Source organism: Ixodes scapularis, unplaced genomic scaffold (genome assembly GCF_016920785.2).
Source record: "Ixodes scapularis isolate PalLabHiFi unplaced genomic scaffold, ASM1692078v2 PGA_scaffold10__122_contigs__length_95168666, whole genome shotgun sequence".
Lineage (NCBI taxonomy): Eukaryota > Metazoa > Arthropoda > Arachnida > Ixodida > Ixodidae > Ixodes > Ixodes scapularis.
In genome coordinates, this window is record NW_024609836.1 from 60,269,150 (window position 1) to 60,293,329 (window position 24,180).

Here is a 24,180-nt window from a genome sequence, read left to right on the forward strand (position 1 = left end):
CGCATAGTCCGGGGTTCGATTCCCGCTGTGCCGCTTAGTAAAACCCGCTCATTATGACATACTAAGCTTAATTACGACTAAAAACTATGGTGTCTGGAACGCTTCTCCAAATCGTATGGTCCCAAAGTGGCAGCAAACGACGTCACAGAAGCCGGAATGTGATGTCGGATGTTGCGACCCTGGCGGTTGGTCGCAGAAATGCTGGCGAAAAGCACGAGCGAACGCGAGTGCCGCCGTCGTCACAACTGCTGGCTGCCAGAGGTACCGTGCAGCGACAAGCTGAAATAGTGACCTGCAGCAGAACAGGCATCCGTCACATCCACCACAGCTGCCGAGACGCCACCAGGATCACAGACATCAACAGGTGGAAATCGAGGGACCACTTTTTTGGGCACGGTAACTACTGGCCAAAACTGCAAGCATTCATTGGCTGAAAGAGCCACTCCTTTCCTTTAGCAACTTCCAAACATTTTTTTTTTAAAGAAACAGGAGCACATCTTGACATCACCGTACGGCAACCAAGTCAACCGTAAGCCAGCAGAAAATATCCCAAAACCAGATGAGTGGATATCCCACCAGCAACTTCTAAAGGAACTACCATATAAGCACACAGCACAAATCTGTCGACTCCACATACTCCAGCTTTATTTGTGAAAACTCACGAAGACAGTCCGAAACAGTCGCAAATCAACTGCTCTTGTTTTTTTATTACAAACAAAATGCAAAAAGGAAAGGGCAGAATGAAAGACGAAGAGAAAAGAAAATTTGGTTCTCAATATACAAGAAACTAGACCCGGAAGAAAACTTGCATCCGCGCCAACAGACATCGTAAGAGAAAAAAAAAATCCTATTTCACGTGCGCTGCAGATTGCCGAGCGCTGATCACAACTTGGAGGAGAGCCTTCACCGAATGAATTTGGAGATGGTAGAGACAAATCTGCGCAATACCCGCCTACTGTAAAACCAGTTTACGTGCTTCTTAGTCGGTTAAAAACAAACTAAGAACTTGCGGCACGAGAAACCGCGGGGTCAGGAAAGCTTGCCCTAAAAGCATGCCAAAAGTGACGCATTCGAAAAAAGCTGGGGGGCCGCAACGACGGACACACTTGATTGACCCTCGATCCGTCATCGCGGCCGAAATTGATGTTTGTGCTGTTTTGCACGAAGAAACCGGTTCTATTAATACAAAAAGAGAGAGAGAGAGAGAGAGAGAGAGAAAAAAAAGTAACTGGCAGTTGAAATTACCCGGGCAAAAAAAAAAAAAGACGTACGCCCGGGAAGTGGAAAAGAGGGGACACCATATTTACAGACGGTGGTACTTCGTAAAAAAATAACCGACAACGATAGGAGTACCACAATACAGAGAAGGAGGGGAAGAAGGCGGTACAAAGTCCCGATGCACGCCGCGTCGTCGCTCCCGGACCGGTCCGGCCTCACTTCACGAGACCCACTTTCTTGGCTTCTATTTCGTAGATGAGCAGGCGCCACATTTTCACCACAAAGACTTCCGCTTCCTCGTCGAGAACCTGAAAGAGGAAGGCGAGGTACGCGGATTGGGAACCACAGTTCGTTGGCTCGGCGGCGAAAACTCGAAACAACGGCGTAACACCATCGCCGACGGGAGAAGAACGCTCGCTTCGGCATGCAGTTGACTGCGCGAACACTGATATGGCCGCCAGTGAAGGCTACCCGCTTGCTTGAACCGACTCGTATGTTGCAACGGATTCGCTGTTGGAAATATTGCAAATCGAGACATTGATAAAAAATTATCGTGCAAGCGTACGTTTCCCGTAGGCCAATTCGCATTTGCCGTGACTGGGTTGGCGGTTCAAATTATGTCAGAGTTTTTTAATCAACGGGGTCAATTTAACGAGGCCCGACTGCGCAATGTTAGGAGAACAATGCAAAAAAGATCATACTGCTGGCCAAAGCTTAAGGGGGAACGCTGGTCTTGAAGCTTTTTTTCTTATTTTATGACCAAACTCAATGAAACCAGAGACGCTTGTTCAGCTTTTTGTGCTGATTTCATATATCTGGTAATTTCCTCAGTCAGTAGAATTTTCCTGAAGATAATTAAAACTTGTCTGCCTTTGTTTGCAGGAATGATAGGGAAAAGACTGCTCAACAAAATATCCTTTTTAACACATGGCCAGATACTACGAAGTGTAAAGAATACAATGTTGGAAGTACTTTTAAGATAAACAAATTATTAGTGATTTCACAACATATTGAAGTTCAGTGCTCAATGCATGGCTTACAAGTAATAAAACAAAAGATAAAATAAAAATAGTTTTAGACTTATATTAAAAAAATCTGCTCTCAACATTGTATGCTTCACACATTTAGCAACGCATTTCAAGAAAGATCATATTTCTGACTGCTTTAGATGCTGAGATATCCTTTCTGTAAATTTTCAACGAGTCCAAAAATTGTGTTATGTGAAAACAATGTTTTAGAGTCAACTTTAATGCACATTCAGCCTGCATAGACGTTATAAATTGATTTATAGCTCAAATATTCATCCTCGAAATTAGAAGCTTGGTAGATTCAGAAGAACAACAGCCATCACCATTTTCAAAAGAATGCAGTTTTAGGAAGTTTTTGGCTCCAAAGACCCATGTCCCCCCTTAATGACCATACTTAACACCAATACTTTGAGCACATGTTTTGAAGTTTTTGTAAAGGACTTGCAGTACAAAGCAAAGATTGGCCCGACGATATACTTTGAAGAGCACCCACCATAGAGACATCGTTGAGTATGCTCTGCGCTGCACTGCCCGCCAGCACTTTGGAACAGATAAAGTCCACCAGGGTGGGTTCCTCCTCTCCAATGTACTCCACAATCTTCTTGTTGATCCACGGTCGGATCCTCTTGTCCATCAGGGCCTGAAACACGGTGCGCAAAGTTGATGCCAACCTCTCTCTCTCACTTCCGCCACGGGCGTTTGAAACTTCTACGACTGCGGCGAAAGCTGAAAGCACAAGAATCTTGTCTACGGAGACGTATGGTGCAATGACGTGTACTGTAAATGCTAGCTTAGCATCGAGTGTGTGTTTGAAAAGAACTTAAAAAGTGGCCAGAAGGTTAACGCAAGCTTTGTGCAGAAAATTCGATACTATAGGCAGTGAGGGGATAAGAACGCTCTGCCAGGCCTTGGCTGAACGTGCGTGAGGTGCTATCAAATGTAGAAAGCTCGTGCTAGAGGCGGAGCTTCCAAAGCGTTTTTCACCTGTCACCGATTGTAGTTAATTATAACGAAAACGGAAACCAATAAACAGCATTATAACTAAATTTTTCTTTTATGTATGATATCAAAGTTTGAGCAGTTAATTTGGTATCAACAAGAAGCTGACAGAGAGACCGTTTTACTACGGTCGATCAACCGGCCCAGTAGTCGACACGTTCGTAAAAAAATGAACCTTAAAGTCCGAAACATTTCTAGAATATCTACGACAGATGCCTTTGTAAACAAGTGCCCTCCTCCTTTAATGTTTATACTGCTTCACAGAACTTTCCCAAATTCAGTCAAGCAATCAAGGTTGGCAAACTTCTCCGTCCACAACTGCACTTTGTCTACAACTGCCAGTCTGCTACATGTTTCTAGTGCAGTCAACACTCTCTTCAAAGCACTGCCTTCTATTTTCAGAACAGTGTTGCTGTTCCTAGCTTTTTTATACCCACCAGCGTCAAACTCAACACACATCCAGACGAAACCGTCCAGGGAGAGAAAGAAACCCAGGTACACTGCCATTCATTTGCATTAGATAGCATGCCTACAGCATCAAATCCTCCCCTAACAGTGTGGGCATCTCACGTCCGAGAAGACACACGAGGATTACGTTCTTCACGCTGTCGCACAGCGTCGGGGGAGGGGTCTGTCACCGGCACAATAAGAGAGATACCAATTCGCCGAGACGGCCGTCTCGACTGGCACTCGAACGCCCATGATGACAGGTCACTCCTCCCAATTCAAAGGGGCAAGCCCAGAGGCTGCGGCGTGTCCAGCCATTCCAAGCATGCAGGACCTGTCCATGTCAAGACGGTCGGATTTTTACGGAGCGAGATGTATTTCCCCAAATAAAGTATTTGCTCACATTGTCTACGAGGCTGCGGTCGAAGTTGAAGTTGAACAGCTCCTCCTTGGAGGTGGGGATGCGGTCGATGAGGCTCTTGATGTGCTTGCGCTTCTCCTCCGTGTTCATGTGCTTCTCGTCCTCCTCCAGGGGCACCAGCTTGCGCTTCTTGCGCGTCTCCACCACCTCCTCCTCTTCCTCGGCCCCAAACGCCTCCGAGGCCGCCGCCGACAGCTGCTTCTTGCGCTTGCCGCCCCCCGCGGAAGGGCTCTTGCGCCCCGAGGGCGGGTTTGGGCTGGCACCTGCATGAAACACGCCCTTCGTGTGAGCACGGTAATCTCGTGCTTCTGCCAGGCCGTCGACCAAACTGCCAGACGATAAGGCCTCTGTTCGCAACTCTAGCCCGCCGTTCGTCCTCTCGCAGGTGAACGAAGGACCGGAAGTGCAGAGACAGCGGCAGCAACTGACGGCCTTGGCACTGCCGTTTCTGCACGATTATGGTCGGTGCGTTCGTGCATCATGCAGTTTCAATGGAAAAAGCAAGCGCGTCAAAATAGGAATGGTCGTGTCCCGTTTCAAATGCCTGTCGGCATCTTGGTTACCCACGATAAGCTCCCGCCCCGGCCGCTTCGTATGTGTAGCCAAATAAATTAATTTTGGCACATCGACCGGCGTCAGCGAGCAAATGAGCGGGAAATCCCAAAGAATCTATTCCAGTCTTTTGCCATCTTAGAACTACCGCCCCACCGTCTATGGGGCTTTGGAGTTGCGAATGGTCGCTGAAAAGATTAGAACGACAGCAGGGAGGGCCTATGGTTTTCCCGCCTCTAGTGCAAACTTTCCACCTTCGACGACGCTTGGGTGTCTCGCGAGCTGAAGCGGCACCCTGCCGTCGTCGTCTCGTTGGCGACCACGGCAGGCTGCAAACTTTTCGCATTAACAATCTCGCAAATACCGCGAAACGTCCGGTCTAGTCGTACGAAGATCGAACGTGTTCCAGGACTGCCCGATAGGTGGTGGCAGTGCGTTATTTCATCACGAGTGCTTACGAGCGGTTGCAATGCAGTCTATCACACTCAAACAGACATATGGGAACTGGCCTCTGGTCCATACATCCAACAACCTATCTACCCAACACGATACTGTCGGTGCCGGTCTTCTTCAGTTTTCTTCCGGGTGAAAAGGATGGTCATCGAAACTACTAGGGTTGGAAGTCTTCGTTTAGGCAAGCTTTGATGCTCATTAATACTGTTTTAAAGTAGAATCCTAAACCGTGCCGATGTCGTGCTTATGCCAACGTCGTCTAAGGTGTACAATTGTGAACAATACGAGCAGGAACCTCAGAGCGCTCGGCATTCGATGGACACTGTGCTTCCTCGGGGCCGATAAAACGGCGTAGTAGAGAGGGAGGGCTGTGAGAGTGCGCACGTTGGAGTAAGCGCACATCCTTGCAGCCACCTCTCCACTCCACGGTTTTATTGGCCTCGAGGTGGCACGGCATGCACCGAGGGCCCCGTGCTCCGGCGTCCCCGCTCGTGCTTTTCGCGATAGTACCCCTCAAGGTGCCCCAAAAATGTATGGCCTTCGCGGCCCCTCCGCAAACTCACCGCCAGTGCCCAGCTTGAGCACGCCAAAGCCGATGGGCCTGGCCTCCTCCTTGGGGGTGACCAGGACGTCCGAGAAGCCGGACAGGCTGTTCTGGCCGCTGTTGTCCTCCTCGAGCGAGATCAAGGGGGCAAAGGAGGGGGCCCTGGGGGACACCGACGACAGTCGCTGGGGGGACCCCACGGCGGCGTAGCCGGCTGCCCTCGCCGCGGAGGGAACCTCCGGCTGTTCCGGCGCCGCCATGGTGGGTGCCGGGGATCGCGGCTCGGCCGCAAGCGGCGCCTGGGATGCAATGAGGCCATTCGGAAATCCACTCAGTCTTAATGCTAGGACCGCTCACACATACAGCGCAGCGTTATTCCAGTGCTAACTCGGTCTGAACTTAGTGTTAATGCAGCGTTTGCTAAAATAGTGTCGATATAATGGAGGCAAGGACTGATTCACATGCTTCCGCTTGACTGCGACCAACTGGGCTACAATTTTTAAGTTTCTGCGGTTGTAAGCAGCCGCGAGTGTGTGAAACAGCTTTAAGTGACTTCAATGATAACGTCTCATGCCTCGTACCTAAGACGTTGCAGAGATGGCTCACGGTGCTTGCGATTCTGGTGACTTGTTCCCGTTTAAGATCAACACGTTCGACAGTGTGCGCAAAGAACACGGCCAAAGCTCCAAGCCTTGCCCCAACACCATAACTAGTCTTTCTCAGAACAAAGCCATCTCAGTGCAACTGCACATGAAATTGGACCAGTGGCAAGGGCACTTCCATTGCCAGCCAAGGAGCTCATGAAACTGATCTCGCTGCAGCAAGCTACCTTGCAGTATTATTGCAGGCAGTAGAACCTCATTGATATGTTTTACAGGGGACCGCCGAAAAGGATGTATCATCCGGGAAAACGTAACAACCGATAATGCACTTAGGGGGGCTCTACATGAGATAGAAAGCAGCTTTTATACAATGGTTTATTTTATGTGTACTTACAGAACTGCTAAGAACTCAGACACTCCAACTTTGCGTGTTTTGCCCCTTGAGCCTGTTTAAAGCCTGGTTGATAAAAAAAGAGCTTTCGCCTCAATGTCCTTTCATTTGGCGATGATGCTGTTCAAAGTTGGCGGCGCGAGTCCCAGGTTTCTTGCGATGTCAGATCTCTTCCGGCTGGAACTGTGATCCACCGTCTGAAGTACCTACATTAAACTTCTCTTTAAAAGAGAGTGCCTTCTTTTTTCGCGATGCCATGACCGTCGTCAATGGGAGCAAAGCGCACATACTCCAAAACACCACGGTTCACGCAATCGAGTGGAACAGAAACTAGAAGCGCAGCGTGCATGCAGATGTACCTCGTGCCAGAGAAAGGGAAGGACAAATGAAAGAGAGAGCAAGAGGGAACGAGCGTTTGCCGTCCAGCCAGCCTCGCTCCCCGTCCGAGCAGTGCTCCAAGGTCGCACCCGGGCAAGATGGGAAGCTGTGGCAGAGATCAGCAAAGCCCACCGAGGAGACAGAGAGACGGAAAAGAGGGGCAAAAGAGTAAAGGGAAGACTGGCGTCTGCGTGCCCACGCGTGCCGTGCAACCCGCATTGCACTTTCGGCTTTGCTCCGCTTCGAAGCCAGCGTGGCAGCCTGGCACCCGGCGCGCCAAGGTGCCACGATGCCGACACTTTTGGACGTAAAAACCGGGAAAGCAAATATGACAGGCAGGAAACTAATACATGTATTTCTATAAAAGTAAAATGAGACCGGTGTTTTTGAACGTAACAGCCGGGAAAACATATCAACCGAGAATTTATCAATGAGGTTCTACTGCATCGAGGAGGAAACCTCAGTGGTGAGAGGAGAAAATACGGTGCAAAATCAGCGCTAAATACGTGGCTAAATACACTGCTGATATAATGTCGAGTTGTATGTGTGAACCGGCCTTTAGACACGTTAAGGAGCAGAAGCTGTTGCCACCGTGAGCCAATGAGAGCAACCAGGTGGAGCACACGACAGCTCTCCGCAGGAAGAGTGTCAGCCGGCGGTGTACCGTCAGGTGCCTCACTATCGACGCTCCGATTGGCTCGCCGTGGCTGCCGTCTTTACTATTTGCAAAGTTATACTGAAACTGAATATAATATTGATCTTGGAATTGAAGAAATATGAACCCCGCTCGAGGAGTTATTGCCCGCGTGCGAGTCCAGTCTCCAGCAAGCCCAAGAACATATTTTACGTTAAAATCAATATTCTCAGATTCTAACAATACTTAGTTTCACCTTAGATTCGGACACAAGTGACACTACGAGCTGACGGCACTAATCAGGTGCCTCACCCTTGAAGACCGCCATAACTGAACACCTTTTAATCCCGTGCTTTGTAAAGATTTGTTTGTGTGATTATAGTACTTTCCATTAACGCAGTTTTCGAAACAAGACAATGGTGTTTGTCATGTTTCAGTATATGCTCTATTATCGCTGAACCATTCATGTACAGGGAAGGCCCAGTGACTTGCACTTTTGTTGATGTTTCATTGGTTCAATCAGCTCGTAGCGTCGGCCGTGTTCGACGTAAGGTGAAGCGAAACAAGATGAATGCCGAGAGAAAATCCTTCGAGAGCTCTGAACAATTGAGCAAATGATGGCCCTTTGCAGCGAGGGGAACCTCACCTGCTTGGGCGACGCCTTGGGGGACCGCTTGGGGGACAACCGGCCGTGGTGTGGCCGCCGGGGAGGGGTCAGGTCTCGGTGTGCTGGCTCCGGCGCGGGTTCGGGGTCCGGCTTCCCGATGGGCAGGAGCAGGGGCCTGAGCAGCCGCACCTCCTCTTCGTGGTGGATCTGGGGAAGGAGGGTCCATGGGGTGCACACTCAACTTCCGTTTCTCCGACCCAAATGTAGGTGTGTGAACATGCAAAACTTGTAATGTTTCGTGGATAGTCTATTCACGGCACACTTCTACTCTCTAGAATATTCCGAGTTTTTCGAAAATTCGAGAGGTAGGAATGTCTTCAGAATTCTTTCATTTGTCACCATGGGCCGATCCCAGAGGCAATGCAATACCGAGCCAACACAAGGCATAGGTGAAGCGAGCTTCAAGGACTTTGCCGCATGACAACCATACCATTCATATCTTGGGTTCAAACAAGACTTGTATCAGGTATGCTGATAAGATTTTGGCTATTTCAAATAGATAAGGTAGTCATCACTTGGCTTGTTATGTTACCTATCTCATTGAGGCAAAAAGTAAGCGAAATATTTCTCCCAAATAAAACAATTCCTTTTCATAAATATGCCTTCCAGAAAAAAAAAAAAAATCATTGTGATTTAATGAAGTGTTTATGCTCAAATCAAATTCAATCCGTAACAAAATTTTAGAAAATTAAAAAAAAAAAGATCACCAACCAAATCGTATGCAGAGTGCAAGTTCGTCTGCTTCTTTTGTAGGGGTTGTGGTGACGTCACAACGCCGAGCTCGACCTGGTTCTAAATGAAAGATGGTGGGTAGACCTCAAGGCAGCTTGTTTTGAGGTCTACCCACTATCCTTCAATCAGAGCCAATCAGAGCTTGGAGTCTTTCTGACGTCACCGCAACTCTTGAGCAAGAAGCAGACGACTTGCTGTCCGCATAGAATTTAAGCGGCAATTTTATTCGATTTTCAAATCTTCTCCCCAACTAGGGAGAGCTCTGCCAAAATGTTTACGTTAAAATAAAATTTTAATGTTCACGTTCAGTTTGCAACAAAAAATTTGACATTTACACACCTGTACCAGAACGCAACGCACGCCGCAGCACGCTTGTCTCGCGGTCAACTCACCCGCTTGGCCTCCGCCTCGGGGTCGGGGTGTCCTTCCTCGGTGAGCTTCCGCCGCAGTTCTTCGAGCTCCTCCCTCTCTCGCTGCCGGTCCCGGTTGTCCAGTTCCAGCTCCTTCTCGCGGTCTTTCAACCGGCGTTGCAAGGAGCTGCCCCTGAAGATCGAGCACGGGTCAGTATCGCCTTCGAACCTAGACGCCAGCAATCCGAGATTTTTTGCGAAGCCCAACAAAACACGGTGCTCGTGAGGTACTCTTGTGTAACTTGAGAAGGTGAAAGATAGTTCACATATTTGTGGTCAAATAGGACAGAGTGCATTGCAACTGCTTACGAGGCGAGACCACACTGGCGCCATCAATTTGGAGTAGCCCTGAAACACTACCAATTCGTGTATTTCTCTCAATTTTTTACGCATCACTCTGTCACTATGGGCGTGAAATACTCGTGACATGTTATATGTTGAGTTCCATGTTTTTGAAAAAAATCTGAAAAAGGAAGTCGGTAATTTTTTCATTAGCTCGGATCTATCCGAAAAACTCAGAATTTTGAGGTCACGACAAAATTAATACAACAACAAGAAAGACAGTGTTTTGCAAATAAACTTCATAAGAGCACAGGATAAGTGGTCCTAGGAAAGTGTCACTTCAGTTTCCTTTGAAATCTAGAACTACTGACAAAAGGGATTCGCCTTTTAGCCCGTCAAAGTTCCTTGGGGAGAACAGGTCATGGTACCCGGATATTAGTTATTTTGTTTTTGAATTTTAAAAGTTGAGAACACGGTAGCATAAACTCGGGAGTTCAGAGAAATAGGAATCCTACAAAAATGAACTCCGATACAACCAGAATTTTCAGCGAGAAATGAACTCCCCAAAGAGACCTCTGAATTTGACGAGAAATAAACTCAGAAAACACTGAATCCTAGTTATAAGCACGGTGTAAGAAGACTTAGGTGAGGACAGAGCGCGCTTGCCCGCGACGAGATTATGTCCCCTCGCCGCTGTAGTTCTCACGGCTGTTCATAGATGGCGCCGCGGACCGGTGCCCGCTTCGCCTCACGCTTTTTCCTTCACGCTATGCTGGCTGTGCTCCACAGCCGCTGGCAGCACGTGAATGCCGGCTGCTCCCAATTAAATTTTCTTACGCGGTATTCAATCGTTTGATGCGTTCGCAGACAAATCTGTGTGACATCAAAAACCCGCGGATCCCTAATTAAGGTATGAATCATGAGGCATGATTCACAGAACTAGCGAACTAATCGACCCGCCCATTTTCAGATGGCTCACATTCGCGGGACGGATACCGCTGCTGCGATTAAATGGTGTGTGCGACGCGGACGAAAATCATGATTCGGTCCCTCTTATGAATCTCGATCCTTTTGTGACCTCTTGTCCCACTCCTTCATACACGCTCGGTAACCCTGCACCGAAAACTTTATAGGATAATGTAACAGGCTGACACCCATGTGTAATAGTAGCATGTTTCCATGAAAACATGCGAGTGTACATGGGGACTTATTATGTGCAAGACAGCAGAACACACTCAATTAGAGTAGAAGTGTTGAAAGGGCATGAGACAAGTACATAACAAAATATTGCAGTGCCGAGGGAAACTGAAGCGGTTTTGTATGCGAGTAAAAACGCTTAGATCGTCTTCATTTGGCCTCCAGGATCACGAATATCGAGGTTATTTTTCAATTTGGAGCATAGAGGCTGCAGAAAATAATTTTCAAAGTACCGCTGAAGCCCCTCCTTCCCCGAGCGTTACGTTATAAAAGGAGTTTTCGGAATCTTCGCTCTCACGCAACTTTGGCGCTTATCACGCTTGCTATTTTCAAAAAGGTAAGAAAAAGATATCACGACTGGTGTCAGTGCGGGGGAATATACATGGCAGGCTTGCAATTGCACGCACTGCCCACACCAGCGACACGCGCTTTGCGGCCGAAATATCTTTATTACGTAACGACTGGTCGGAGGTTCTTGGTATTTAGTTAGATCTTCGGAGAAAACGAATGTGTTATTCATATTCACAGGATAAAGTATTCTACAATTCACCTATAACTCGTTTTTGGCAAGAACCGCTTCAGTCTCTATTTAATAATAAATCACGATTGGTTAAATAGCTTTCAAAACCAATTTATTTACATTCCACATTACTATCAATGGCCTCTCACTCACTTCAACAAAGGCTTCATAACTCGGAAGGTGCCATAAAGACTTCAGACATCACACGTTGCAAACCCTCGCCTGCTTCTTTTTCTCTTTGGCATTTTTGTCCGAGTCTCTAGCTTCTGCTTTACAGTGCTGCCTCATACGCATACTAACGTAATAGTGCAGTACCTTTGACATTGCCTCATTTTTGTGCTGGCTGCAAGGAAAGGTTAAGTCACAGGATTCAAGAACATAATCGACGGTGTCCCAGAACACATTTAGGTCGTTCATATGCTCCGAAAAGTACTTCTCTGCACAATGAAGGATTCTGTAGAGGTGCACATTCGGGTGGATGAGCCCTCCACGTGTCTTGCAGGTGGTGAGGGATGCTTCCTTCTCTGTTGCCGAAGACACAGACAATGAGTCCTTGCAAATTTCACACGAAAACATCTTGCCTAGTTTTCTGCACAGGAAACCAGTAACATAGTATACAATGCAATCAACCACTTCAGGTTGACTCTCATCACTGGCCACAACCTCATCACACTCCCACGCTTCGGTTGTAATCAGACCGTCGACTTTTTCCTTTAGCCGTTCCAGGCTCGACATACGATACGCTCCTTCTTGGTTCTTGAATGTACTTTTGAAAAATGAGAAGTCTAGCTGTGGTGCTTCTCCGGTCAGTGCTTGACAATTCCCAAATTTTGGAGGCTTGAGGAGGCTGTACACCATTAACATTCTATACAATTGAAGAAAGGTAGGCATGTTGGGATGATCGTTTTCGCATGCTGCTTGCCGGATTTTCCCGAAAAACCTCTCCAAGGGATCTTGATTGAATTTGGCGGTGAGAACGTAATCATAGCCACAATTGTTCAGAAGGTGTTTGGTTAGATCAATTGTTGACCTCATTGACACTCTGAGGCCCTCAGCCGTCGTTTGCGTCAGAAACATGTCCTTAGATATCTTCCCAGACTGTACCTCGCGCTCCCATTCATCAAGCCACTCCATCGCTTCCTTGATGACAATCAGGTCCTTGCCTCCCTTCCGAATGCCAACATCTGGGTGTTGCCTGTTCATAGCATCGAACAGATCATTACACCGAAGTGTAAACGCCATTGTACCAGTGCAGTTCCACAAGCTTGGGACTTTTCGGTCACTGTAGTACTCCATTCCCGACTTCATTGCCCTGCTGAAGACTTGGGTAGCAAGTTTTACCCTCATGAGGTCCATGTTCGAGGGGTAAATGTGATGGTGTGTTATCTTGGGGCACACTTTCAGCTCACCAGCATTTCTGCAGTCTTCTTTGTATACTGCCGCATAGTCCGACCAGTTGACCCACTGACCGTTTACTTTCAGGAGGCGTTTTCTGAGGAGCCGATTCCTTATACATTTGAAAAGGTGTGGGACGTCTGAAAATATGTATACTTTCCTATCCTCGTCCATTGGATGCGAAAAGAAATGTTTGGGGTTGTTTATCTTCCCACTGACACCCAGCTGTGTCCACATTGTCCGGTTAGGGCTCGCTCCATAGCAAACTATGCCATCAATAAGAGCACCTGCGCCTTCCAACAAGGTGATTGCCTGAAGCAGTAGTTGACAGAGTACTGTCCCCTTGGTTGCAGATCTTGAAGCAAACACAGCAACAGGTTGCGCATAGCTCTCACCGAAGGAACAAAACATAAAGACTAGGCCGTGATTGGCTAGCTCGGAGCTTTCCTGGTCGGTGTCTCCGTGGTCGACGAGTCCGGTGTAACTCAATGTCTTCGAGTTAACAGCTTTTCTTTCCCTGACCTGGATTTCATCAAGCAGCAGCATGCCATGTCTTTGGAATTCAGATTTACCTTGAAGCTTCCTTTTGAGTACTGCGAAGAAGGTGACATCGAACCCGCACTTGATTCCGACAATGGCAATGTACCGGCGGATGGTTTTCACACACGGCAGGGGCAGCACATCATTCTCCCTGAGCAGTCTGTAACCAGCCGGGCTGCGAATGTGTAGAAGTAGGCACAAAAGTAACCAATCGTCTGTGTAGCGCCTTCCTTTACTTGAAGTGCACTTAGCCGCTGATATGCACTCGCGCAGCAGCATTTGTTGAGGTTCAGGCAGTGCCGACTTATTCAAAACATCATTCAACTTCTCGCTGCTCAGCTGTTCCAGACCTTTTTTGCACATAGACAATTCAGCTTCAAGCTCTCTCTTTCTCTTTAGCAACCTGACTTTAGACCTGGAGCATGCAATGCGTTGCCTTCTCAAGATATCAATCTTCTTCTTTTTCGAAGGAGACAGGGGCATCCTCACCCTTTGTTCTTTCCCTCTTTTGTCCAAGCGTGCCTTGTGAATACGGAGGGTGTTACTGAGGCTTGCACAGAAAGTGCACCGCAGCTCTGTTTCATTCAGAAGTAGAGGACATCGGTTGTGTCTCCACATTCCCATTTTGTCAGTGGATGCACACTCCGGGTGTATACCAGGAAACCTCTTGTACGCTGGACCCCCCGCGCAGACGGGCTTTTGGTCAAACGCATGTACCATTTCGGTGATGTCATGCGCAGTTTGCGATGGGCACTTTGCTTGAAGAAGCACAGAGTTAACTTCGCGATCCAAGACATATTGGCGAACCCTCAAAGACTTTCGGCACTGCTCCAGAGCGAGGCTCTTGTTGGTAAATGGCGGTTCAATTGCTGAAATGCTTTTCATCTCAACGCAACAGAGATTCTGAAGGCCTTCCGCGTCAACCTCGTGACACGCCCATGCCTTACTTGGCATTACAATTGCGCTCTTCTCTGGCAGCACGCTGCGGAAGGGCACACTGTCCTTACTTGGCTTTTCGGGAACCGTGGCTGGGATGTCATTTATGAAGTCGTCTTTCCGTACCATGCGCGTCGAAGGCTCCCCGACAGTATCTGCTTCGGCGTCTCCAGCGGTGCACGCGGCGATCCCGGGCTCCACGCGATCAGCTGACGGCTCTTCGGTCCCCACGTTTGAAGTCGTTCCATTAAAATGGGTGCCTTCATTACATTCGTCCTGCAGCTCCATCTTCCTTCGCTTGACAACGGTTGCAGGTGCGCGCTGTCTATTCTTCGGCAATTTTCGTTTTTTCGCTGTCGACGACAGGTAAGGCGGACATCCCGGGAAAATATACGGCACGGCGTCCGGCGCTAGAACAGGCCTTTTTGGCTGGTCAAGAAGCACTTCACCCCCTAGCTCTGCGTAATACCTTCCAGCTTCTATCGCACCGTCGGCAAAGTGTTTTTCGCACAGGTAGTCTTTTGGTGTGAGCTGCCGGTCACTTCTCGGAATGGCACGAGCCCACAAGGCTAAACGTTCCGGATCGGAAGGCGCCCGAAACGCATTCACCTTCTCCTTGCATGAACAGTATCCGCTGTTGCAGTTCGGCGCAAAGCACTTGCGACCCATCTTGGGGGTGTTTGGGTGCAGCGAACTTCATAGAAGGTCACGTCAACAGAGTTTGAGGGTCCGAAACACAAACGAAAGAGTCACCCGACTGCCCACGTTGTTGTTGTCGAGACAGGCGCGCGCGCGCTGGGGAACAGCGGAGAACCGTGGGGAACGGATCGAAGGCGCCATCTACCGGGAGCTTGGCAAAATGTTTTTGACGCGTGACCTTATCTGGCCGCATCCTCCTCTCCTTGGCCGCCGAAGTGTCCTCACCTAAGTCCTCTTACACCGTGGTTATAAGCAATCACTTCTCGTAGTTTGTGCATAAATTTGATCTATGGGGTGAGATAGGCCAACCTGGCTTTTCAGCCTGCATAAATAAACAATGCAGTGCAGAAAGATGAAAGTTTGTGAGAATGTAACACTAGCGGTGGACATAAGTTGCAAAAGTTTGAGCACATGACGTTACCTAGGTCAAACGATACAAAAGAAAAACGAAATTCCTCAACGAGCGACTTTTCCTAAGCCTAATATTTTTCAAACCATAATTTGAGATCATGGGCACCTGTTCCCTTTATTTCAGTGAAAAAAACTGGTCAATTAGAAAGAGAATATTGTTTTCTTTCACGTTGTCAAGTTCTTTCACTGACATAATTGTTACAGGCACCCACAATCTCAAAAATTGGTCCGATGAAAATCAGGCTTACATGGACGTCAGCTCATTGAGAAAGTTTGTTCCATTGAGAAAGTTTGTTCCCCTTTAGTATCTTTTGACCCAGGTGATGTCATGTGCTCAAACTTTCGCATTTTATCATCACCACTAGTGTCACATTTTCACAAAGTTTCAGCTTTCTACGAAGCATAGTTTATTTATGCGGGCTAAAATGCCGGGTTTACCTTTCGCAATCGGACCCTGTAGTAAATACTTCGGTCAAGTTATTAGCAGTTCTAGGGACACCCAACAGATGGCGGCAGGGCACACAGTGTGCTCCGCTGATATGTGGTGCGTTCCCTCGTCACAAGCAGTCGGAAAAAATCCCAGCGCACTTGGTCACTCTTATGCCAACGGGTGGAATGGTCTTTGGGAGGCAAAAACGAATAGATGCATGTGAGGAGTCTCCAGACATGGATGGTCCGGTTTGCAGATCCCACACGAATCCTACAAGGCATCGGCTTTTAAATCTATGTAAAAAAGGTTGCAATGGGGAGTCGATGAAAGGCAGTCTCTCTGTTACGAGCGACTCCCTCTCCCTAAACATCAAAACGGCGTTGGAGCAGCTTGGAAAGGTTCGCCTGGGGTCACTCACTTGTAATACTTGACGTCGTCCCGTTCATCTTCATAGTCTTCGAGGAACTCCTTCAACCGTCGTGCCTCCTTCCCCTGGGGGATGAGAAACGTATGCGCAAATTTGTAATAGGACCCCAAAGTAATTCTAGTCTCATTTTCCGATAATAGAATTTTAGTATCCCAGAAAATGCTGTTAGGGTTCTAGCCAACTCGGGAAGATTGCTTGCCCCAATGAATCAATCAAGAATTTAATTCCGAGACCAGTGGGTGATAATGCGTGCGTGGTGGTGGGGGGGGGGGGGGGGGGATGCTGGGAGACCTGTTGGTCTTCTGAAGTGGTCCCTAGCAATAAAGTCTTTTTCTGAGGGGGGAAGTTTTAACTTTGAAAGGTCTAATAAGTAACTTTCTGTAAGCCCTATTTTTATAAAAACGTAATTATCTGAAAATTTAATTAGAAGAACTGGGGAGAACACTGAAGATGAAAAACACAATTTCTAAAAATTTCTGGCAAATTGCTAGGTGGTTTGTTGCACACGTATAATGTTTTAGAATCACAAACATTTAGCGATACTCGGAGCTGCCAGACGCCTACGTACACAGCGCTCTTCGTTAGATAATTTAACGCGCACCATGTGTACACTTTGTAGCTGTTCCTAGAATGAAGCGATACTACCGCTAATTGGGCTGATCCACCGGATGATCTTCCAGAGCTTTCCATACTCTCGAGCTCTTCTCCCTCAGTGCGCACAGGTGATCGAGCTCCTCCTCGCCTATCCCTCTGGTCACACAATCTCCCCGTATACTGATCAGCTTCGGGCGCCTCATTCCTCCTCTCCCATCCGTCAACCAATCAGCGTCGACCCTCGTGGCCACGCTTTTATCTAGGCTTCACGAAATGCTAAACACCTAGCCAAAAAACGTTTCACAATGAAAAATGTTGTAACAGACTTTTGGAACTAACTTGAATTGGTGGACAGGTTCCTGACATAGCACCACAAAACAAAAGTGTGAGTAATGAGAAGAAAAACATAGGAGGGAGAGATGTGCACTGTTACCTCTTCAGACCTCTTCTCTTCTTCCTTGAGGCGTTCCTTCTCGTACTCCTTGGCCTTGCGACGCTCCCTCGTTTCCCAGTTGCGCAACCTCTGCAAGCACCGAGCAGACATGTTTGCTCGTTCAGAACGGACACGAGTAGCGCAAAGTCAAATGCAATGAAAACTTGAACCCCCCCCCCCCCCCCCCCCCCCCCTCTTTAAAAAACTCGTGTCCCACGGGCGTCTGAGCTGGGGCCCTAAGCTGGACACTTGGCGAGATTGCCGATTATTGCGATTGGCCAGCGCTGGGCTAGACCTTGGCGCTGGCCAATCCTGGCAGTCGGTGATCTACTCGCCAAGTGTCTAACTTGGAGCCCCTGGCAAGGTTTAGCACTTGGGATCTGCGGCATCCATTGAATACCAACGAGGGTCGAGTTCCTCACCTCCTGATAAGCGGCTTCCTTCTCGCGCAGCTTCCTCTCCATCTTCTTGCGTTCGTGGGCGTCCTCCTCTTCCTCGCGCTCCCTCTCCCAGTCTCGCTCGGAGTCACGTGGCCTACGAAAAGGGTCACGCCACGCAGTGTCCCCGTGTAAGATTGCAGTCCAGTCACCATTCACTTTCGAAACGTGCCGGCCGCAAAGCAACTGAATCACTCCTAGAGAACAGCGATACTTTTTGTTGCGGTGAAAGCTACCTTTTGCGATTGTTGTTCCTCAGGTTTTGAAATAAAGGGCCAGTACGAGTTCGTATTCTTGGCAGCTTTCACCATTGATTGACCCTTTCGTTAGAGAGGCACCTTAGGGTGCCTTTCTAACAAAGGGCACCCAAAGTGCCTTTTGTCAGAAAACATGCAGAAAAGCATAGATTAACAAAAGAGAAAGGAGACAACACTTGGATATAGGTGACAAGAGGACAGTTTTATCCATACCTAATGCATGACCATGTTTCACTAGATTTATTTTATTTAAATGGTAGAAGTGCTTTCCTTCATTCATGTTAAGACTGTCAAGACTGAGGAAGTCGGGGTAAAATTGCAACGCCCAATTGAATTGCCTCGTCTTTCCAAGCGCATTTTAAGAGACTTCTACAAACACGCCCGCAAGTAATAACAGAAAGACCAAAATATCAGCATTGAATATGTTATAGGAAGAGGCTACGTAGGAAAAGATAGACAGAGAAAAGTGACATAGAAGTGACCTCATCAGCGTTATGCGACCATGTCACATCACTTGGTGATATGGTCGCAAGACGTGGTTTGTCGCGCCACGTACACCAAAGCCACCGACCTCGTAGCATGTTCCACGAACAAGAATTTTGTCAGGGATGACTTAAACGGACTGCAAGCTTTTCCAAGAAAAAGTCTGTGCTCGGCTCTAGACAGAGCTACAGAAGGAAAAGTAGCGCTTCGACAGGTCCCCGGGGGCAGAGGCCTGAGACTCCACACATCTTCGAATAAATCCGCGAGGCGCCATTAGTCGGCACACTGCCGCGCGCAACCACACACAAGAGTGAGAAGGTCTTTCGAGACCCAGTGCCCCCTTACTTTTCCTCGGTTACATTAGTGGTGGGTCGCTGAACCTGACCCTTGTCGCCTCGTCTGTTGAGAGATGCGGGAAGAAGAGTGTTAATGAGGCCTTAGCCAACTAAGCGACTCATCCTCAACTACACTGCCCCAATCTGCAATCCCGCAATATCGCGAGAGTTCCGCCGAACTCTTGAAAATGCTGTTTAACACTTGACCGATGAGCACTTGCAAGTTCTGTCGAGCACTTGTTGCACTTGCGAGTTCTGTCAAACTCTCTAGAAATTGCATAAATAAGAGAGCAGACACATTACACTCCTGTTTCATTGAACGTAAGCGGTCGACTCACAAAAATAAATGAAGGTGGACCAGTTTCTCGACCGTCCTCAAGCCTTGTCGAGGAGACGCGACGATTCCCAAAGAACAAGCTCCCCCAGGAATTTCCAATGTAAAGACACAGGTTCATTTGATTGCAGCACGGTCCCAATACACGAAGCAATGGTAACTCGAATCTTATTATTGTCTCACAAGTCAAAGGCTTGCCCTCGCCGCTTTTTCCGGCCCCTAAAGTCGCGACATTGCACGCCTAGCCGCGCAAGAGGCAGCACAGACTACCGGGGCGAGACACAGAATCTCGGACTCACCGAAGCATCTCTCGCATCTCCTTCTCCCGTTCTCGTTCCTTTTTCTGGACCCAGTCCGGTGACTCCGACCGGGCCTTGGAAGGTGCACGTTCTGAACGCGGCGGCGCCGGCGGCTGGGGCGGCTGTTGCGACGACGACGACGGCTCTCTCGCCTCCCGGTCCCGTTCGCGCTCGGACCTCTCTCTCTCCCGTGACCTCTCCTCCGCCTTGTCTGGGTCTCGAGAGATCCTCTGGTCCTTCTCCTTGTCACCGCGGTCTCCACGATCGCCGCGGTCCCCACGATCGCCGCGATCGCCACGGTCACCCCGATCGCCGCGGTCGCCCCGGTCACCGCTGCGTTCCTTGTCTCTCTCGCTTCCCCGGTCCCGGATGCGAGACCGGTCGGGCGACGGGCGGCGCTCCTTGCGGTCTCGCCGTCGCTCCCGCTCTCGGTCGCGGTCCTCTTCCTGCTGCCTCTGCACAGAGCGCAAAAGGATGGGCGGGTCATCAGCGCACTCGCCTCGCCCACGGGATAGCCTCGCGCCGTGAGCAAACAAAGTCCAAACGTAGGCATTTACACGGATGATGCTATGCCATCTAGCGGCAAAAACCTAGATCCTAAAAACAAGCACCTCACTTTCACTGAAGCCTGCAGCAGTAAAACAGCACTATCCGAAAGCAGAACTACGAAACAAGCAAAACCCGAAATCCGAGAGAAGCTGGGCAATTTCGTGTCGCTAGACAGCGTGTGAAACCTGCATATATCAGTTTACAGATAACTTCGAGACAGTTTCTTGCACTAGCTTGTTTTCAAATTAAAGCAAGATTTTAGTCAGTAGCAAATCTTCCATCAAGGTAAACAGTGCTATGCCACTAAATAGATTCCTCTTAGCATATATTAGAAATGGCCCCATGACACTTGGTGCCTCATACACTACAAAGAACATAAGCGGCAAGGTGCAAGTCACTTCTAGATGAACCGAAAGCAAGAAATCATCTGCATGCTCCTACTTTATACAAAGGATGATGCCAAGTTATATCAAGCTGCAACCTTTTACTTTCTAACACCTACCATTATGCAACGCATGGCTACAGTTGCTTGCATAAAGCATTTGCACCGTCACTAGATTTAAAAATGCTGCCAATTAAACACACACATTTTTTTTTTCTCCAAGTCCCTCCTTGCTTGCTTTACCTTCACCGCAACAGTGGAGGCACAAGTAAAAGAAAGTTCCGTGTTTTTACCTTTCGTGGCAAGAAGTGCATCGAACTCAGTAACCAGAAACAGCGAAAGAAACCGGAAACTCAGCTTGCGCCTCCTAAAAACGCGCATTCCAAAAAGCGGAAGCGTCAACAGCGACCTTCTCGCTAACCGTGTGAAAGCAAGCACATCAGCACCAATAGCCAAAAGATGGTACCCCTCCCTCCCAACACCAAACTACAAAAACACACACACACACACACAAAAAAAAGTTTGTCCAGTTAATTCATGCAAGCCCAGGCAAGCTGCCAGCCCACTCCAAAGAACTCCACAGCTGCGTCTTTAGAGCCAAAGAAAGTGACCAACTTTGCTTGAAACACTTTTTGGGACACGAGACGAATGACGCCCGCTTGTAAAATTCTTAGAAATCTCGAGACACAAGCGCGGGCCGCTCGTACAAGCGTTTCCAGAAGGCAACGGACAAGTTCGGGGAACACGGAGATGCTAGAGAGAGTGGGACAAAGCCTTACTTGCTTCGCCAACACGATCGGAAGTCACTTTAGAGGTGCAGCAGCCCCTCCCCCAAAAAACAACTAATCCCTCCAGAGAGGAATCACGGGAATCTTGCTGTCCACTTCTCAAACAGAACTAAGGCACTCACAAAAAAACAACAATCGGAAAAAAAAAACTCCCCAAATGACTGAATTACTTTAGAAGCGCACTTCACCCCAAAAGCGAGTGAAAAGCAGCACATAGAAAAAGCCGCCTAGGCGTTCCCATTAAAATATGCTATGTCAAAGAAGGTACTCTTAACGGAAAGTACATAAAACATTTTCAAAGTCCCCCCCCCACCAAATAATGAGAAAAAAACAAAACAAAACACAATCAGCTGGGGTAAAAAAGAAAAGAAGCAGTCATAGCCACTGAGAAGGCGAGAATGGCAGGGAGCAGCTTCAGTTGTCCCACCCCTAGTGCCAGCTTCCTACGTTCGACAACTCTTCAGGAATTTGTGCACCACAAGCACGCGTGAGTGTGCAGCCAAGCACGGTTAAAGGCATGGTACGCGGGCCGAAGGCCGGGTTTTTGAAAGGCGTGCCCTGCCATCCTCACCCTGCTGGTGGCCAGAGTCCCCTTCTACGATGCGCCGAGACAAGGCCTTCCAGTTCCCCCAAAACTCTGCGCAGTTTCACTCGCCAACAGCAATCGGCGCGCGGCCAGCGACGGCGGCCGAGACAGTCCCCAGAAAAACAGAAAGCTTCCCAGACAACGGCTACTGATGGAATCAACGGACGTGTCACACTCACCACATTGCAAAATATTTGTGGAGAGAGCCCTCGGTGGCTGCCAAAGCAGATTTTGTTTTTCTCCCCTTGTGTTCTTCGCGAGGGAAACGACTTACCGGGGTCTGCAACCGCGGGTTCCGGAGAGACTGCCCCACGTACGGTTCGCGCGCTTCACGCAAGGATCACGACAGAAAGGTTGTCCTCTCACCTGAGGTTTCCGTCCTCCACGGTGGCACACCTACGTCGCCGAGAACGTGGGGGAGGGGGGGGGGGGGGCACGCGAGAGAAGTGGATTGGAGGTGCACTTACCTGTTACTAGAGGCCGTCTTCGGGAAATGAGAGCGAGGTTCAAGCACGGGAGGCGCAAGCACGAGAGACAGAAAGGGGGTGGAAAGCTTCGAACAGAAAGTGGCCTCGAGAAGAATGTAGGAAGTATGTGTTGCCAGAAGCCTCACGAAAGAGACTTACCTCGGTTTGGTGTTCACCCAATCACCGGTTCTTTTCTACCCCAAAAATGCACCTGCCTCGGTTTAGTATTTGCCCTATCTCCACTTCCTCTCTGCCCCGAAAATGCGTCTGACCATCTTTCCGTCCCCACAGAAATGCGGCGCGATCGTTTAGATAGACCCTTTCTAAAAGCTCGTCCAGCAACGTTGGCCGTCGCCATTTCTTGGGCATGAAGCGCATGACTGCATCCGAACCTTCGTCAAATGCCAATGCAGCTCTCGTTTTTGGTGCGAGCTAAGCACACTTCACACAGAACGCCGACGCAACCTTCACGTCCAGTACATGCTCGAAACAATGGAGGACTCAGATAAATGACACATCAGCTACTGGGGGGTGCGCACTAGTGCCGCTAAATAAGCTACGCTTCAGAGTAACGACACTTGGCCATATTGTGGCTTAAAATCGTGATTGCCAGTTATTTGAAGCTTTATCTGAAATCACAGGAAACACTTTTCCGTCCTCCACAAATGTTTAAACAGTCCCCGACAGAGAAAAGCAATATTACATGAGCTTTCTAACACTGAATTGAATGCTGAGGAAGTCGCACTTTTGAATCATAAGGATCTGCAGTTGTGTCTGCTCTGCACAAGCCCCATAATGGCGGCGCCGACAACAATGTCGGAGAACGGAGTGCCGGTACTCTAAGCGCAGCTCATTTAGTGGCTCTAGTGCACACTTTTGAAAATGGTCTAGTGTTGTCTACAGCAAGGCCCCATTTCAAATACCAGAAGGAAAGAAAAGCTTAAACATCCAGAGATCCCCCACAGCAGGCATTATATTTTTTTTTATAAACAGCATCAGGGGCTGCAGGGAAATATTTCTATGTGTTCCGAATCCAGTTTCGACAACCTTGGCATTTTTTAACGTTTGCCTCGGCATGCGTCGGCCATCCCGAGATTTCGGATAACTGTTTTATGTGAGAAATTGCTCGACGCATAAAATATTTCTGCCAATTCATTCATGTCCACTGAATTTCTACGCTGATTTGCCGCTTCCTGGTCCAAGTAGCTCGCGCATGTGGTATATGGCATCCAAGAGAAAGCTTGTTAAAAGAGACAGGAATAAGTTGGGACATAGAGTGATGCATGCACCACGGCCGCCACCTCAAGTGAAATCATACAGGCCCAAACATGCATTGGCCAATCAGCCAGCCAACAAATACTACTTACATGGCACCGATGCCCAAAACACGAAACCAATAACCACTGTTTGGACATAGGTACAAAAGCCTGCAGACACGAGCCGAATGACCGAGTTCCGCTCATCAAAGGTTGCGATTTCCATAGCTGCAAGTTAGGTGTGATATACATGAGGTGGGTAGGGTGACCCCCAAGTGGTTAATGAAGCATAAGTGTGCAATTCCAAGCATGCAAGCCACTGACAAGATTTTTAACACAGAAAAAAAAAACATTGTTCACATGAAAACAAATGAAAAGGACCAAACTTAGGTTGCCCAATTCAGCATGCAAACTTGTTAAAAACTGCAATAAGCACTGCTATCAGCACCTTAAGACGTGACATGAGACGGACCACACTTTGAACGCACAGGGTTAATATATCCAGTCCGCTGTGACAAATTTGAATGGTTAGTGAAACAAGCGTTCCATAAAAAAGTAACATCAGCAAGAATGCCAAGTATTGTATGCAATGAAAGCACACTTAAGTACATGCAACGTTTTAAGATGATCAGCTTTGCAACATGAAACGGCTGAATGCCAAAAGCCA

General features: G+C 48.4%; 1 protein-coding gene across 1 annotated transcript in view; it reads right to left on the reverse strand.

Moving 5' to 3' along the window:
• Window positions 1-623: 623 nt before the first annotated feature.
• Window positions 624-24,180, reverse strand: part of LOC120841784 (RNA-binding protein 25) — a 29,425-nt gene continuing 5,868 nt past the window's right edge. Inside the window, exons 4-13 of the mRNA XM_042288568.1 lie at window positions 19,486-19,940; window positions 17,763-17,874; window positions 17,341-17,430; window positions 16,305-16,378; window positions 9,459-9,609; window positions 8,314-8,481; window positions 5,691-5,961; window positions 4,096-4,376; window positions 2,740-2,886; window positions 624-1,526 (exon numbers count right to left, since the gene is read on the reverse strand). Of these exons, the coding sequence (XP_042144502.1) occupies window positions 1,434-1,526; window positions 2,740-2,886; window positions 4,096-4,376; window positions 5,691-5,961; window positions 8,314-8,481; window positions 9,459-9,609; window positions 16,305-16,378; window positions 17,341-17,430; window positions 17,763-17,874; window positions 19,486-19,940 (1,842 nt within the window). The 3' untranslated portion in view covers window positions 624-1,433. The remainder of the gene's footprint in view (window positions 1,527-2,739; window positions 2,887-4,095; window positions 4,377-5,690; window positions 5,962-8,313; window positions 8,482-9,458; window positions 9,610-16,304; window positions 16,379-17,340; window positions 17,431-17,762; window positions 17,875-19,485; window positions 19,941-24,180) is intronic.